Raw genomic sequence first — 16,281 nt, 5'->3', positions numbered from 1 at the left:
ACCCTTCAGTCTGCAGGCCGGGTGCTCTATCCACTGAGCCACACAGGCCAGGGCTGTAGTCTTTTATTTTTAAATAATGTTTAAAAACACATTTTTTAAAATTGATTTGATTGAAAGAGAGAAACATGAATTTGTTGTTCCACTTATTTAAAAAAATATACATTTTTATTGCCCAGCCGACGTGGCTCAGTGGTTGAGCATTGACCTAGGAACCGGGAGGTCACGGTTTGATTCCTGGCACCTGCCCGGGTTGCGGGCTCGATCCCCAGTGGGGGGCGTGCAGGAGGTGGGTGAACCATGATTCTCTCTCATCATGGATGTCTCTCTCTCTCTCCCTCTCCCTTCCTCTCTGACATCCGTAAAAATATCTTAAAAAAAATACATCCCAAGCATTATGCCTCTACCCCTGCCCCCCATTCTTCTTTGGGGGGATCTGGGACAGTCTGGTGATTTTACAAGCACATCTATGTTCGGGCCACCCTCTGGGTCCCACCTGGGGGGACTCATTCTCCCAGGTAACCTTCATGGGGTGCGGGTTTCTGCGCCAGAGCCCCGTGTCTGTCTCTCAGGGACCCCCGAGTCTGGCAGGCACGCACCCCATCCAAGCTCCCTGCAGCCCCACCTCAGGAGGTGATGCAGATAAACCCATTGTACACTTACTTTATTTTAAAAAATTATTATTATTTTAAAATATATTTCTTTATTGATTTCAGAGAGGAAGGGAGAGGGAGAGAGAGAAACATCAATGATGAGAGAGAATCATGGATCGGCTGCCTCCTGCACGCCCCCCACTGGAGATGTGCCCGCAACCAAGGTACATGCCCTTGACCGGAATCGAACCCGGGACCCTTCAGTCTGCAGGCCGGCGCTCTATCCACTGAGCCACACCGGCCAGGGCTAAAATTATTTTTTTCAAATATATTTTTATTGATTTCAGAGAGTAAGTGAGAGGGGAACATCCATGATGAGAGAGAATCACGGATCGGCTGCCTCCTGCACGCCCCACTGGGGATCGAGCCCGCAACCCGGGCATGTGCCCTGACCCCCTGGTCGATGCCCAACCATTGAGCCACACCGGCCCGGCTCCATTTTTTTTGTTTCAAAGTCTCCATATGGGTGTGTCAGGAAGGCAATGGCACCCAATAGCCCGCCACGGTCCCCAGGCGAGGAGACCCCCGAACCGGGGCTTCCCTGCAGGCCCCGGGCGCTGCCTGTGCGGGGCGGTCCCGGGTGCAGGGGGCCTGGGTGCTGGACGCGCAGTGGGTGCATCCAGACGCGGGGTGGGGGGCTCTCACGCTGCCCCCCGGCTGCGGGGGGCGTGGGGCAGCGCCCCGGACCCAGACCCGCCCCCCGGCGTGGGCGTGGCGAGGGCTGCGCGGCGCGTGCGCGAGGGGACGCCGTGGCCCCGCGCTCGCAGCACCTGCGCCTCCCGCAGCCCGGACCCCAGCGCGGGAGCCCCGCCGCCCGCCGCCCGCCCGCGGCTCCAAGTCTCGCGGTGCTAAGGCCGGCCCCGCGCCCCCCGCGCGGCGCGCGACAAAGGCGGGACCCGGGAGGCGCGCGGGGCGCGGAGCTGCGGCCTTTGTGTGGCTCCGCGCGCAGGGCCCCCGCGTCCCCGCCCCCCGCGGCCCCGCGCCATGGCCACCCCCGCGGCCGCCAACCCTCCGGGTGAGTAGCGGGGCCCGGGCGGAGCGGGGGGCGGAAGGGGGGTGTCCCCGCGGGGCCAGCCCAGGGCGCCCCCCACCCCCGCGGCTCCGGAAAGGCCGACGGGGCGTCCGTCTCCTCGGGCCCCGCCTCTGTCCTCAGCGCGGGGACCCCGGGAGGCGCGGGGGGGGAGGGAAAGTGTGGGGCCGGGATCCGGTCCTCGGTCCTCTGTCCCCGGTCCTCGGTCCCCGCTCCCCGGTCCTCTGTCCCCGGTCCTCGGTCCCCGCTCCCCGGTCCTCTGTCCCCGGTCCTCTGTCCCCGGTCCTCGGTCCTCTGTCCCCGGTCCTCGGTCCCCGCTCCCCGGTCCTCTGTCCCCGGTCCTCGGTCCCCGCTCCCCGGTCCTCTGTCCCCGGTCCTCGGTCCCCGCTCCCCGGTCCTCTGTCCCCGGTCCTCGGTCCCCGCTCCCCGGTCCTCTGTCCCCGGTCCTCGGTCCCCGCTCCCCGCTCCCCGGTCCTCTGTCCCCGGTCCTCGGTCCCCGCTCCCCGGTCCTCTGTCCCCGGTCCTCGGTCCCCGCTCCCCGGTCCTCTGTCCCCGGTCCTCGGTCCCCGCTCCCCGGTCCTCTGTCCCCGGTCCTCGGTCCCCGCTCCCCGGTCCTCTGTCCCCGGTCCTCGGTCCCCGGTCCTCGGTCCCCGCTCCCCGGTCCTCGGTCCCCGGTCCTCGGTCCCCGCTCCCCGGTCCTCTGTCCCCGATCCCCGGTCCCCTGTCCCCGATCCCCGCTCCCTGGTCCCCGGTCCTCGGTCCCCGCTCCCCGCTCCTTGGTCCTCGGTCCCCGGTCCTTGGTCCCCCGGTCCCGGGCCTCTTGCGCCCTCACCACCCGCCGCTGCGTGTCCCCCGCTTCCACGCGCACAGCCCCCAGCGCGCAGCGTCCTGGCGGGTCCAGGGGTCCAGGTCCCCCCACCACCCCCGTCCGCGGCCGCCTGGGGCCCTGTCCTCGGCCCCCCAGGTCTGCGCCCCCTGCTCCCTTCCCGCGGGTCCGAGGATGGAAAGAGCTGGTGGATGGCCCCTGGCACGGGCACCTGTTACAGTGGGAAGTGCCTCCGGGGCCCCGGGAATGGCGGGGGCACCTGGGCCGACTGCTCCCACGGTTTGGGGGTGTGTGTGGCCCCTGCTGGGGGCAGGGCTGGTGCCAGGCCCCCGGGGAGGACGCAGGGGCCCGCGGGTGGGGGGACAGGGGGGCACGGGTGGGGGTGACGGGGTGGGGGCGTGGATGGAGTAACAGGGAGGCAGGGGGTACAGGGGGGCGCGGGTGGGGGGACAGGGAGGTTCCTGGGAGGGACAGGTAGGCGTGGGTGGAGGGTGGGGGGGGGACGCTGGTGAGGGGGGCAGGGGGGACAGGGGGCGCTGGTGAGGGGTGCAGGGGGACAGGTAGGTGCAGGTGGACCAGCTGGCCATGAGGGGTTGGGGTGCCGGGATAGAGGAGGGGCAGCTGGGTCCCACAGACTCTGGGGCGGTGATGTTTGAGCAGCGGGAAGGCTGGAGGACAGGCCCCCCACATGGTGCTGGACAGGGAGGCCCCGCCCCGGTGCTGGGCGGTTAACGTGGCCGTGGGTCCCGGTGTCCAGGGAAGGAAGAGGCGGCAGGTGTGGGGAGGTGGGACTTGGGGGCCCTGCTTGGAAGAGAGAAAAAGGGGGCCGGGGGGGGGGGGGCTCAGCCGTGGCCCTGCTTAGATTTGGGGTACGGGCGGGGGGGGGAGTGCCGAGGGAGCGCAGGGGTGAGGTGTCCACGGAGGCACGGGGGGTGGGGAGCCTGAGAAAGATGCTTCCGTGACAGAAATGAGTCTTTTTCTTCCTTTTTTAAAAAAATGTATTTTGTATTGATGTCAGAGAGGAAGGGAGAGGGAGAGAGAGAGAAACATCCATGAGGAGAGAGAATCTCGGATCATCTGCCTCCTGCACGTCCCCCACTGGGGATCCAGCCTGCAACCCGGGCCTGTGTTCTGACCGGGTATCAAACCCTGACCTCCTGGTTCCTAGGTCGATGCTCAACCACGGAGCCACACCGGCCGGTCCCCGTCTCTAAGTTCTTCCAGCGAAGGGAGAGTCTCCAGGGAAGCGGCTCCAGGTTGGAGCCGGAGAGAGAATTCTGATGGACCGCAGTCCCTGCTGGGCTGCCACCAGCTCACCTCCGGCTGCCCCTGCGCATCCCTCCCTCCTCCTCCTCCCGCCTCCTTCCCCCCTCGACACCCCCCCCCCCCTCCCCACTCTGCCCCGAGGTGGTTTCCTTGCAAAGAATGAGAGCTTGGCAAACACAGCCAGGTGGACTGGGGGCCCTTCCGTGGGCAGGGTGCAAAGGTCACGGCCTGTCGCCTTCCCCGCCCCGCCCTGCCCCACCCACCCCACCTGCTGGTCCCGTGTCCCAGCGGACAGCGGGCACCAGTGGGCTCGCCTGCACTCCGGGTCTAGGCGGTGGCACGTGAGGTTGGAGTCGCACCCTCGTCTTGTTCAGGTGACATGAGCTGGGTTGACCCCCTGACCTGCCCCGTCTAGGCCCCCTGTGTGGGTTTTCGCTTAGGATCCTGTCAGTGACCCCTGGGGGGGGGGCGGGGCCCCTGGAAAAGAAGGGTTTGGCGCCCAGATGTTGCCACAGGGCCCTGGATGGGGGTCGCGTCTCCTGTGGCCTCTCACACCCCCCCCTCGCAGGTGCTTTGGCCTCCGATACTGTGCGGCGGCCGACTGCCCCCCGCTCTGTCCTCCGGACTAGAGCGTGGAGCTCCCCCCCGCCCCGCGCACCACCCCCCCCCCCCGGGATCTTCGGTTCCGTGTCTGTTACTTATTTCACCTCTTTTTGGGGTGAACTGTGAGCATTTCTGATTTCTGTTAAAATGCTGGAGGTTTGCCGGACGGTGTGGCCCAGTGGTCGACCTAGGAACCAGGAGGTCCGGGTTCGATTCCTGGTCAGGGCCCATGCCTGGGCTGCGGGCTCGATCCCCAGTGTGGGGCGTGCAGGAGGCAGCCGATCCATGATTCTCTCTCATCGTTGATGTTTCTCTCTCTCTCCCTCTCCCTTCCTCTCTGAAATCAATTAAAAAAACCGCCACAAAAACAAACCTATATGCAAATTGACCGTCACACCATCACAAAAGCTGGCTGCGCCCACAGCGGAGGCTGAGTTCCCCTAACAAGCCTTAACGAGCAATCAGCAGGGACCTGAGGCCACCCCGTCCCCCCGTCCCCCCACCCCGCCCCGCCCGGTGGGGTTTTGACAAAGGTGAGGCCGGCCGATCTGGATCTCGCCCAGTGGGGGTGGGGCCGGCCGGGTCTGGGTCTCGTGCGATTTCGAGGCACGCGCGGGTGGGCGGGGACTTGACTCTGGGTCCCATGGCGCGCCCCAGACTCTGATAGGAGGGAGATTTTCATATACATTTTACTGATTTTCTTTCAGCTCTGACACTTGTATTATAGAGAAAGGGCAAACAGCAATATTAAAATACTTCCTCTAATTAATCCCCTTTTAATGTGCACGAGTTTCGTGCGCCGGGCCGCACTAGTGTGAAAAGTAAGATAAAATCCTGGAGGTTTGAATTGATTGGATGTGGACACGGTGCCGAAGGGAACTGACCGGGAGCCCCTTGGGGGACCCCCTGGCTTGTGCCAAAGGAAAGGAGTGGTGCCTCAAAGACAAGGGTTGATTTGTTCCTCAAAAGGGTTTATTGAGCCCCTGCCAGTGTGGCTCAGTGGGTAGCGCATCGGCCTGAGGACTGAAGGGTCCTGGGTTTGATTCCCGGTCAAGGGCATGTGCCCGGGTTGGGGACTCGATCCCCAGTGGGGGGCGTGCAGGAGGCAGCCGGTCCATGATTCTCTCTCATCATGGATGTTTCTCTCTCTCCCTCTCCCTTCCTCTCTGAAATCAATGAAAAAAAAAGTATTTTAAAAAAAAGGGTTTATTGAGCAGCTACGACGGGCCGGAGGCTGAGCGGGGTTCTGGGGAGACAGTGGGGAGCAATCACACACAGCCCCTGCCTTGGCGCTGCTCACAGCCCAGCGGGACAGAGAGTCCTAAGGGGTCACCCCCTCTCCGGGGCGGGGGGCCGGTGGAGAACGGAGGGGTGACCCCGTGACCCCCATCCGGCCTACGAAAGCCACAGGGGGGCTTTACAAAACAAAAAGACGAGGCTTTTTCGGGTTGTTAGAAACATCCACGACGGGAATTTAAATGCTAACCTCTACTCACATTCAATTTATGTTGTACTTTAAATTCAGTTCAAGTACAGAATTTAAGTACAGAACGGCGAGGGTTTTTTAAAAATTATTATTTTTATTTTTTATTTATTTATTTATTTATTTAAAAAAATATATTTTATTGATTTTTTACAGAGAGGAAGGGAGAGGGATAGAGAGCTAGAAACATCGATGAGAGAGAAACATCCATCAGCTGCCTCCTGCACGCCCCCCACCTGGGGATGTGCCCCCAACCAAGGTCCATGCCCTTGACCGGAATCGAACCCGGGACCCTTCAGTCCGCAGGCCGACGCTCTATCCACTGAGCCAAAACTGGTTTCGGCTATTTTTATTTTTTAAATTTCTTCATTGATTAAGGTATTGCCTGTGTGTCCTTATCCCCCATGGCCCCTGTCCCCCACCTCCCACTCATGCCCTCACCCCCTGGTGTCTGTGTCCACTGGTTAGGCTCATAGGCATGCACACAAGTCCGTTGGTTGATCTCTCCCTTCCCCCCACCCTCCCCGGCCTTCCCTCTGAGGTTGGACGGTCTGATCGATGCTTCTCTGTCTCTGATCTGTTTCTGCTCATCAGTTTATGTTCATTATATTCCACAAATGAGTGAGGTCATGCGGTATTTACCTTTCTCCGACTGGCTTATTTCGCTCAGCACAGCGGTCGGCAAACTCCTTCGTCCACAGAGCCAAATACCAACAGGACAACGATGGGAATGTCTTTGGAGAGCCAAATTTTTTAAACGTAAACTTCTTCTAACGCCACTGCTTCAACATAGACTCGCCCAGGCCGTGGTATTTTGTGGAAGAGCCACACTCAAGGGGCCAAAGAGCCGCGTGTGGCTGGCGAGCCGCGGTTTGCCGACCACGGGTAATGCACGAGGGTTTTTTTGTTCTTATTTTTAGAGCCACATGGATGTTGCCAGGCCCCGACGGCAGCTGGATTCCCGCTCGCCTGGGGTCCTTTGCCCCCATCCGATGGGCTTGGGGGGTTGCACGCCCCCCCAAAGAGTAAAAGGAACGCGTCTGTTCACTGGCTCATGTCACAATCTTCCAGAAAATGTTCCCCACGAGAAAGGAAACTCCCAGCCCTGGCCGGGGTGGCTCAGCGGACAGAGCGTCGGCCTGCGGGCCGAAGGGTCCCGGGTTCGATTCCGGTCAAGGGCACGGACCTCGGTGGCAGGTTCCTCCCCGGCCCGGGCCCTGGTCGGGGCGCGTGCAGGAGGCAACCCATCGCTGTGTCTCTCTCCCGTCGATGTTTCTCTCTCTCTCCCTCTCCCTTCCACTCTCCCTAAGAATCAATGGGAAAATATCCTCGGGTGAGGATGAACCAAAAAAACCCCCCCAAAACAACAACAAACAAACTTCTATTGGGGTCCAGCCGGCCTTCCCCGAGCACCCTCTGTGCCCGGCTGCCCGACAAAGGGGCCCCTCCAGCTCAGTGTGGAGGCGAGAAGGTGCCGAGGCGAGTAGCTGGTCTTCGGGGTGTCCAGCCCGTTGCTAACACAGGGACGTTAGGCAGGCGACTGGCCCCCCACTTTCCTTCTGGGCAGAGAAAGGCCTGGTGCAGGGCAGGTGAGCCTCACACACCAGGGGGCTCCATTTCCCGCCGCCTGCCGGGCACACGGGCACCCCCCCCCCCGTGTCCCCCAGCCCTGCAAAGCCACACCTCCTGGCCTTCCTCCCCCTCCTCCGTCCCCCGTGGCTGAGAGTCCTCCCCCCCTTCCCCCCTCCCCCGTCTCCATTCATTGGCCCTGGCCAGCATGTCATTCTTTTATTTTTTGCATTTAATTCTTCTTTTTTTTTGTTCATCCCCATTGATTCTTAGAGAGAGTGGAAGAGAGAGAGAGAGAAAGAGAGAGAGAGAGAAACATCGATGGGAGGGAGACACAGCGATGGGAGGGAGACACAGCGATGGGTTGCCTCCTGCACGCGCCCCGACCAGGGCCCGGGCCGGGGAGGAGCCTGCCCCCGAGGTCTGTGCCCTTGACCGGAATCGAACCCGGGACCCTTCAGTCCGCAGGCCGACGCTCTACCCACTGAGCCACACCGGCCGGGGCAGGCATTAATTCCTGTAATGGCTCATCCACCTAATTAAGCACAGGTTATTAATCGGAGGCCGATGGAGTGCGCTCAGTGGCTCGGGGTCGGTGGAGGCGTGTGGCCATGGACTGAGCAATCACGTGGCCAGGGAGCCTTCCAGAGCGCGTGGGGAAGAAAGGGGCTTTGTTCCCAGAGCCTCAGGCGGCCATGAAGCAGCCCCCGCGGGGGAGCTGGGGGGTGGGGACGGGACGGGAGGCGGTTTGGAAAACAGTTCCTGCTGCTGAGTGAGGCTGGCCAGGCAGGGACAGGGATGGCCGGGCAGGGACAGGGATGGCCAGGCAGGGACAGGGATGGCTGGGCAGGGACAGGGATGGCCAGGCAGGGACAGGGATGGCCGGGCAGGGACAGGGATGGCCAGGGGACTGGGCAGGGACAGGGGATGGCCGGGCAGGGACAGGGACGGCCGGGCAGGGACAGGGATGGCCAGGCAGGGACAGGGATGGCCAGGGGACTGGGCAGGGACAGGGGACTGGGCAGGGACAGGGATGGCCAGGCAGGGACAGGGATGGCCGGGCAGGGACAGGGATGGCCGGGCAGGGACAGGGGACTGGGCAGGGACAGGGATGGCCAGGGGACTGGGCAGGGACAGGGGACTGGGCAGGGACAGGGATGGCCAGGCAGGGACAGGGATGGCTGGGCAGGGACAGGGACGGCCGGGCAGGGACAGGGACGGCGGGCAGGGGACAGGCAGGGACAGGGACGGCCGGGCAGGGACAGGGACAGCCGGGCAGGGACAGGGGACAGGCAGGGACAGGGGATGGCCGGGCAGGGACAGGGGACAGGCAGGGACAGGGATGGCCGGGCAGGGACAGGGATGACCGGGCAGGGACAGGGGACCGGGCAGGGACAGGGATGGCCGGGCAGGGACAGGGACGGCCGGGCAGGGGACAGGGACGGCGGGCAGGGGACAGGCAGGGACAGGGACGGCCGGGCAGGGACAGGGACAGCCGGGCAGGGACAGGGGACAGGCAGGGACAGGGGATGGCTGGGCAGGGACAGGGGACAGGCAGGGACAGGGACAGCCGGGCAGGGACAGGGATGGCCGGGCAGGGACAGGGATGACCGGGCAGGGACAGGGGACCGGGCAGGGACAGGGATGGCCGGGCAGGGACAGGGACGGCCGGGCAGGGGACAGGCAGGGACAGGGACGGCCGGGCAGGGACAGGGGACCAGGCAGGGACAGGGGATGGCTGGGCAGGGACAGGGGACAGGCAGGGACAGGGACGGCCGGGCAGGGACAGGGATGGCCGGGCAGGGACAGGGGACAGGCAGGGACAGGGACGGCCGGGCAGGGACAGGGACGGCCGGGCAGGGACAGGGATGGCCGGGCAGGGACGGGGATGGCCGGGCAGGGACAGGGGACCAGGCAGGGACAGGGATGGCCGGGCAGGGACGGGGGACCAGGCAGGGACGGGGATGGCCGGGCAGGGACGGGGGATGGCCGGGCAGGGACGGGGGATGGCCGGGCAGGGACGGGGATGGCCGGGCAGGGACGGGGATGGCCGGGCAGGGACAGGGGACCAGGCAGGGACAGGGATGGCCGGGCAGGGATGGGGGACCAGGCAGGGACGGGGATGGCCGGGCAGGGACAGGGACGGCCGGGCAGGGACAGGGACGGCCGGGCAGGGACAGGGGACGGCCGGGCAGGGACAGGGACGGCCGGGCAGGGACAGGGACGGCCGGGCAGGGACAGGGATGGCCGGGCAGGGACGGGGGACCAGGCAGGGACAGGGATGGCCAGGCAGGGACAGGGATGGCCGGGCAGGGACAGGGATGGCCGGGCAGGGACAGGGATGGCCGGGCAGGGACAGGGGACCAGGCAGGGACAGGGATGGCCGGGCAGGGACAGGGATGGCCGGGCAGGGACAGGGGACCAGGCAGGGACAGGGATGGCCGGGCAGGGACAGGGACGGCCGGGCAGGGACAGGGACGGCCGGGCAGGGACAGGGACGGCCGGGCAGGGACAGGGACGGCCGGGCAGGGACAGGGACGGCCGGGCAGGGACAGGGACGGCCGGGCAGGGACAGAGACGGCCGGGCAGGGACAGGGACGGCCGGGCAGGGACGGGGGACGGCCGGGCAGGGACGGGGGACCAGGCAGGGACGGGGATGGCCGGGCAGGGACAGGGATGGCCGGGCAGGGACAGAGACGGCCGGGCAGGGACAGGGATGGCCGGGCAGGGACAGGGATGACCGGGCAGGGACAGGGGACTGGGCAGGGACAGGGGACGGCCGGGCAGGGACAGGGGACTGGGCAGGGACAGGGATGGCCGGGCAGGGACAGGGACGGCCGGGCAGGGACAGGGATGGCCGGGCAGGGACAGAGACGGCCGGGCAGGGACAGGGATGGCCGGGCAGGGACAGGGATGACCGGGCAGGGACAGGGGACTGGGCAGGGACAGGGGACGGCCGGGCAGGGACAGGGGACTGGGCAGGGACAGGGATGGCCGGGCAGGGACAGGGACGGCCGGGCAGGGACAGGGATGGCCGGGCAGGGACAGGGGACTGGGCAGGGACAGGGGACTGGGCAGGGACAGGGGACGGCCGGGCAGGGACGGGGGGACTTGGAGAGGGCCGCTGGGCCCCTGCGTGTTTAGGAGAAAGCCAGCTCCCCCAGCAGGTAGACGGCACTTGGTTGGTGAGCGGCAGGGGGGCCGGCCCCCGGTTCTGTCCCTGGGGGTTAAGGTTGACGAGGTCCCGGTTTGGGGGGCCCTGAGGGGAGGCGCCGGCTCTCGGACGTGCGGGGCTCAGGCCGGGCCGTCCTGGGTGGCTTCCTCTGCCGAAACGATGCCAGGCTGGCGGAGACGGGGCGGGAACGCAGACAGCTCTCCTGTGGACCCGCACCCAGGTCCCCCGGCGAACATGGCCGCACCTGCTGCCCCCACCCCCAGGGCCCTGGGGCATCCCTCCCCCACCTGCTTCCTCCTGGCCTGGTGTGACGGCCCTCACCCCCCCCGCCCCGCCCCCCGTCTCCAGGCAGCAGGCTCTCTGCTCCTGAGGGTGACCGCTCACTCCTCGGTCCCCCGGTCCTCCCGCGTCCCAAGGCCCAGGGATGATTCTCCCTCCCGGCCCCTCCCATCCATCCTCGGCGCAGACCACGTGGGTCCCCTGCGGATGGTCCCCTGCGGATGGTCCCCTGCGGATGGTCCCCTGCGGATGGCCTCCGTCTGCTGTGACCGCCGACACGTGCCGGACGCCTGCACCTCGCCCTGCCGACCACAGCTCAGGGCCACGGCCTACTTCCTCCTTTTTTAAAAAAATATATTTTATTGATTATTTTTTTACAGAGAGGAAGGGAGAGGGAAAGAGAGCTAGAAACATCGACGAGAGAGAAACATCGATCAGCTGCCTCCTGCACACCTCCCACTGGGGAGGTGCCCGCAGCCAAGGTCCATGCCCTTGACTGGAATCGAACCCGGGACCCTTCAGTCCGCAGGCCGACGCTCTATCCCAGGGGTCCTCAAACTTTTTAAACAGGGGGCCAGTTCACTGTCCCTCAGACTGTTGGAGGGCCGGACTATAGTTTAAAAAAAAACTATGAACAAATTCCTATGCGCACTGCGGGCCCGGGACGAGTCGGCTGCTAAGCAGGACAGGCAGCGGCACCCGGCGGGCCGGATCCATGTCCTCGGTGGGCCGCATGTGGCCCGCGGGCTGTAGTTTGAGGACGCCTGCTCTATCCACTGAGCCACACCGGTTAGGGCCTCTTTTTTTTTTTTTTAAAATATATTCTTACTAGAGGCCCGGTGCATGAAATTCGTGCACGGGCAGGGGGTCCCCCAGCCTGGCCTGTGCCTTCCCACAGTGCGGGAGCCCCAAGATCGATCTCCCCAAAGCGGTAGGCCCCGCCCACCCATCCGGGGCTCCTGGATGGATTGCCCCAAAGAGGTAGGCCGGAGCTGGGGGTCCCGCCTCGGCGCCGAGCATGCAGCGTCAAGGCCCCGCCCACCTGCGTGGGCCCACTGTGCACGCAGCCTCTGGTGATCGCTCTGGGTGTGAGGGCGTCATGACCACAGAGGCTTTTATTAATACAGATTGATGTCAGAGAGGAGGGGAGAGGGAGGGAGAGAGACATCCGTGAGGAGAGAGAATCACGGATCAGCTGCCTCCTGCACGCCCCACGCTGGGGATGGAGCCCGCCACCCGGGGATGTGCCCTTGACCAGGAAGCGAACCCGGGACCCTTCCGTCCGCAGGCTGATGCTCTATCCACTGAGCCACCCCGGCCAGGGCCCTCGGGCCTCAGGCTCAGTAGCCTACGAGTGAGGACATGAACCCCCTTGGTTCAGGTTCGTTCACTCGTCTCCATCCTTCCTGCACCAGACCTGGATCACCTCAGTCATCGGCGTCCTCCCTCGGCGCTGGGAACACTCCTGGTTTAGGGCTCCTGTGGGTCACCCCCTCCTGTAGGGCACCCCCTCCTGTAGGTCACCCCCTCCTGTAGGGCACCCCCTCCCGTAGGGCACCCCCTCCTGTAGGCCACCCCCTCCCGTAGGTCACTCCCTCCTGTAGGTCACCCCCTCCCGTAGGGCACCCCCTCCCGTAGGGCACCCCCTCCTGTAGGGCACCCCCTCCCGTAGGGCACCCCCTCCCGTAGGTCACTCCCTCCCGTAGGTCACCCCCTCCCGTAGGGCACCCCCTCCCGTAGGCCACCCCCTCCCGTAGGTCACTCCCTCCCGTAGGGCACCCCCTCCCGTAGGGCACCCCCTCCCGTAGGTCACCCCCTCCCGTAGGTCACCCCCTCCTGTAGGTCACCCCCTCCTGTAGGTCACCCCCTCCTGTAGGGCACCCCCTCCTGTATGTCACCCCCTCCTGTAGGGCGCCCCCTCCCGTAGGGCGCCCCCTCCCGTAGGTCACCCCCTCCCGTAGGTCACCCCCTCCCGTAGGGCACCCCCGTGGGAACCCACAAAGCGCTGTTGGGCCGCTTCACCAGCAGGGGGCGCCCGCACACAGGCCGTTCAGCCCCCCCCCCTCCCCCCAACCTCACCTGCTTCAGAATCGCCGGGAGGGATGCCTGGGTTGAGCGTCGACCTAGGAACCAGGAGGTCAGGGTTCAAGTCCCACTCAGGGTACATGCCGGGTTGTGGGCTCCATCCCCAGTGGGGGGCGTGCAGGAGGCGGCCGACCTGCGATTCTCTCTCGTCACTGATGTTCTCTCTCTCTCTCTCTCTCTCTCTCTCTCTCTCTCTCTCTCTCTCTCTCCCTCTCCTTCCTCTATGAAATAAATACAAATGTATTAAAAAAATAATAATAAGCCCTAACCGGTGTGGCTGAGTGGATAGAGCGTCAGCCTGCGGACTGAAGGGTCCCGGGTTCGATTCCGGTCAAGGGCATGGACCTTGGTTGCGGGCACATCCCCAGTGGGGGGTGTGCAGGAGGCAGCTGATCGATGTTTCTCTCTCATCGATGTTTCTAGCTCTCTATCCCTCTCCCTTCCTCTCTGTAAAAAATCAATAAAATACATTAAAAAAATAATAATAATCATCACCCGGGCGGGGCCCGCCCCTCCCAGCGGCTCCGTCAGCAGGTGGGACTGCATTCCTGCCTGGGCCAGCCGTGGGCAAACTACGGCCCGGGAGCCGAAAGAGCGGAGGGTTCTCTTGCTCTCCCCTCCGCTCCTTTACTTTGAATTTATATTAGTTCACACAAACACTCCATCCATGCTTTTGTTCCGGCCCTCCGGTCCAGTTTAAGAACCCATGGTGGCCCTCGAGTCAAAAAGTTTGCCCACCCCTGTGGCCCCTGCGCCACCCACCCCTCAAGTCCGCAAGAGGCAGCTGAGCCCGGGAACGGGCTGTGCCCCCCACCAGCGCCCTCACCTGGCCGGCCCAGGGCTCCGGAGACCCATCTCCCAGATGAGGAAGTCGAGGCTTCGGTGCTCGGCAGCGGGCGAGCGGCAGAGCCGAGACCCCCCTTCCCAGTGCTCACCCGAGCGCGCCCTCCCTCCACGGCTGTGTTTTATCTGAAATCCTTATGCGTCGCGGATGGTTCTTCGGTTCTTTCCCACCGTCTTCCACGAAGGTTGCCGTTTCGATAGATTTCCACGGGGTGATCGGGGGGTCCTGTTCTGTATTCCGGGTCCCGCGTCTGCCCACCGGGCTCGACGGATTTAAATTCTCTTTAGGCCCGGCCGGCGTGGCTCCGTGGCTGAGCGTCGACCTAGGAACCAGGAGGTCACAGTTCGATTCCCAGTCAGGGCACGTGCCCGGGTTTTGGGCTCGATCCCCAGTGTGGGGCGTGCAGGAGGCAGCCGATCCGTGATTCTCTCTCCTCATGGATGTTTCTCTCCCTCTCCCTCTCCCTTCCTCTCTGAGGTCAGTAAGAATATTAACAAATAAATAAGTCCTCTTTAGAACTGGAGATTTGGAAAAAGACAAAGGCTCCTGGGTAAAAGGGAAAAGATGCCCACGTGATGGGTCCCCTCACGCCTTCTCGGCTGGCATAGGGGGGTTCTGGGGGTCTGTACTTCTTCCTGAGATAGAGGGGGTCATTGGTGGCTCCTCACCAAGACAGAATAAGATGGAGAAGGTGAGATTTCAGCCAAGAAATACTAGAAAGTTATTTATCCAACTGCCTGAAGCCACCTGGCCAGGGCTGGAGACTCCTTTTTAAAATATATATATATTTTTTATTGATTTCAGAGAGGAAGGGAGAGGGAGAGAGAGAGAAACATCCACGATGAGAGAGAATCATGGATCGGCCGCCTCCTGCACGCCCCACACTGGGGATGTGCCCGCAACCAAGGTACATGCCCTTGACCAGAATCGAACCCGGGACCCTTCCGTCCGCAGGCCGACGCTCTATCCACTGAGCCACACCGGCCAGGCTGGAGACTTCTTAATCATTGCTTTTGCACATACAATGCGTAGCTTTCGCCTTGTAGCCGTGGGTTACCCACATGACCCGCACTGCACGCACGGTGCAACAATACGTGGATGTTCAGGGGTCACCCCACTGGGAGAGTTGAGACGTAGCGTGCGAACGAGGCGGTTTCCGGCCCTCCTTCATCTGGGGGGGGGGTGTTTCCATGGGAACGTGAACCCTGAGACTCGAGCAGGAAGGTCGCGGGGCCTCGTTTGTGTGGAAATGTTCCAGGTGTCGGTGTGATCATAGGGTCACTGGGCACAGGTTCAGGGCGGCCGGAAACGATACCTATACTAATGAAAGGGTGACATGCTAATGAGACCGGACGTCCTTCCGGACAAAGCCTCAGTGGCTGTGAAGGGCCCAGGCTCAGGCCGGCAGTGGCAGCAGCAGCAGCAGCAGCAGGGTAATGGGGCCGGCGCCTTCCCCTGATCCGCCAGTTTGCCTCCTGCAGAGGGAGGCCAGACTGTGGCTTAGGCCGAGGCAGAGGCGGTTAGGGGCGATCAGGCTGGCAGGGGAGCGAGTTAGGGGCAATGCTGTCAGGGGAGCAAGTTAGGGTCGATCAGGCCAGCAGGGGGGCAAGGTAGGGGCGATCAGGCAGACAGGCAGGCAGAGGGGTTAGGGGCGATCAGGCAGGCAGGCAGGCAGAGGGGTTAGGGGCGATCAGGCAGGCAGGCAGAGGGGTTAGGGGCAATCAGGCAGGCAGGCAGGCAGAGGGGTTAGGGGCGATCACGCAGGCAGGCAGAGGGGTTAGGGGCGATCAGGCAGACAGGCAGGCAGAGGGGTTAGGGGCGATCAGGCAGACAGGCAGGCAGAGGGGTTAGGGGCGATCAGGCAGGCAGGCAGGCAGAGGGGTTAGGGGCGATCAGGCAGGCAGGCAGGCAGAGGGGTTAGGGGCGATCAGGGAGGCAGGCAGGCAGAGGGGTTAGGGGCGATCAGGCAGGCAGTCAGGCAGAGAGGTTAGGGGCAATCAGGCAGGCAGGCAGGCAGAGAGGTTAGGGGCGATCACGCAGGCAGGCAGAGGGGTTAGGGGCGATCAGGCAGGCAGGCAGGCAGAGAGGTTAGGGGCGATCAGGCAGGCAGGCAGAGGGGTTAGGGGCGATCAGGCAGGCAGGCAGGCAGAGGGGTTAGAGGCGATCAGGCAGGCAGTCAGGTGAGTGGTTAGGAGCCAGCGGTCCCGGATTGCGAGAGGGATGTCTGACTGCCGGTTTAGGCCCGATCCCTGTGGATCGGCAGTCGGACATCCCCCGAGGGGTCCCAGATTGGAGAGGGTGCAGGCCAAACTGAGGGGACCCACCCCCCCTCGTGCACAGATTTCATGCACTGGGCCTCTAGTCTATAAAAATAAAAGGGTAATATGCTAAATAGACCAGACATCATTCTGGACGTCATTCCAGATGTCCTTCCTGATGAAGCCGGGGCCGTAGGGAGGCCAACCTGGGTC

At 63.9% G+C, this 16,281-nt stretch overlaps 1 protein-coding gene across 1 annotated transcript in view; it reads left to right on the top strand.

Moving 5' to 3' along the window:
- The first annotated feature begins 1,409 nt into the window (after positions 1-1,409).
- The window catches only part of ARNT2 (aryl hydrocarbon receptor nuclear translocator 2), an 89,281-nt gene continuing 74,409 nt past the window's right edge, over positions 1,410-16,281 (top strand). Inside the window, exon 1 of the mRNA XM_080651576.1 lies at positions 1,410-1,665. Coding sequence (XP_080507702.1) covers positions 1,635-1,665 — 31 coding nt within the window. The 5' untranslated portion in view covers positions 1,410-1,634. The remainder of the gene's footprint in view (positions 1,666-16,281) is intronic.

Source organism: Plecotus auritus (assembly GCF_963455305.1).
Source record: "Plecotus auritus genome assembly, chromosome: 15".
Classification (NCBI taxonomy): Eukaryota; Metazoa; Chordata; class Mammalia; order Chiroptera; family Vespertilionidae; genus Plecotus; species Plecotus auritus.
This window is presented reverse-complemented; position numbering and strand designations above follow the sequence as displayed.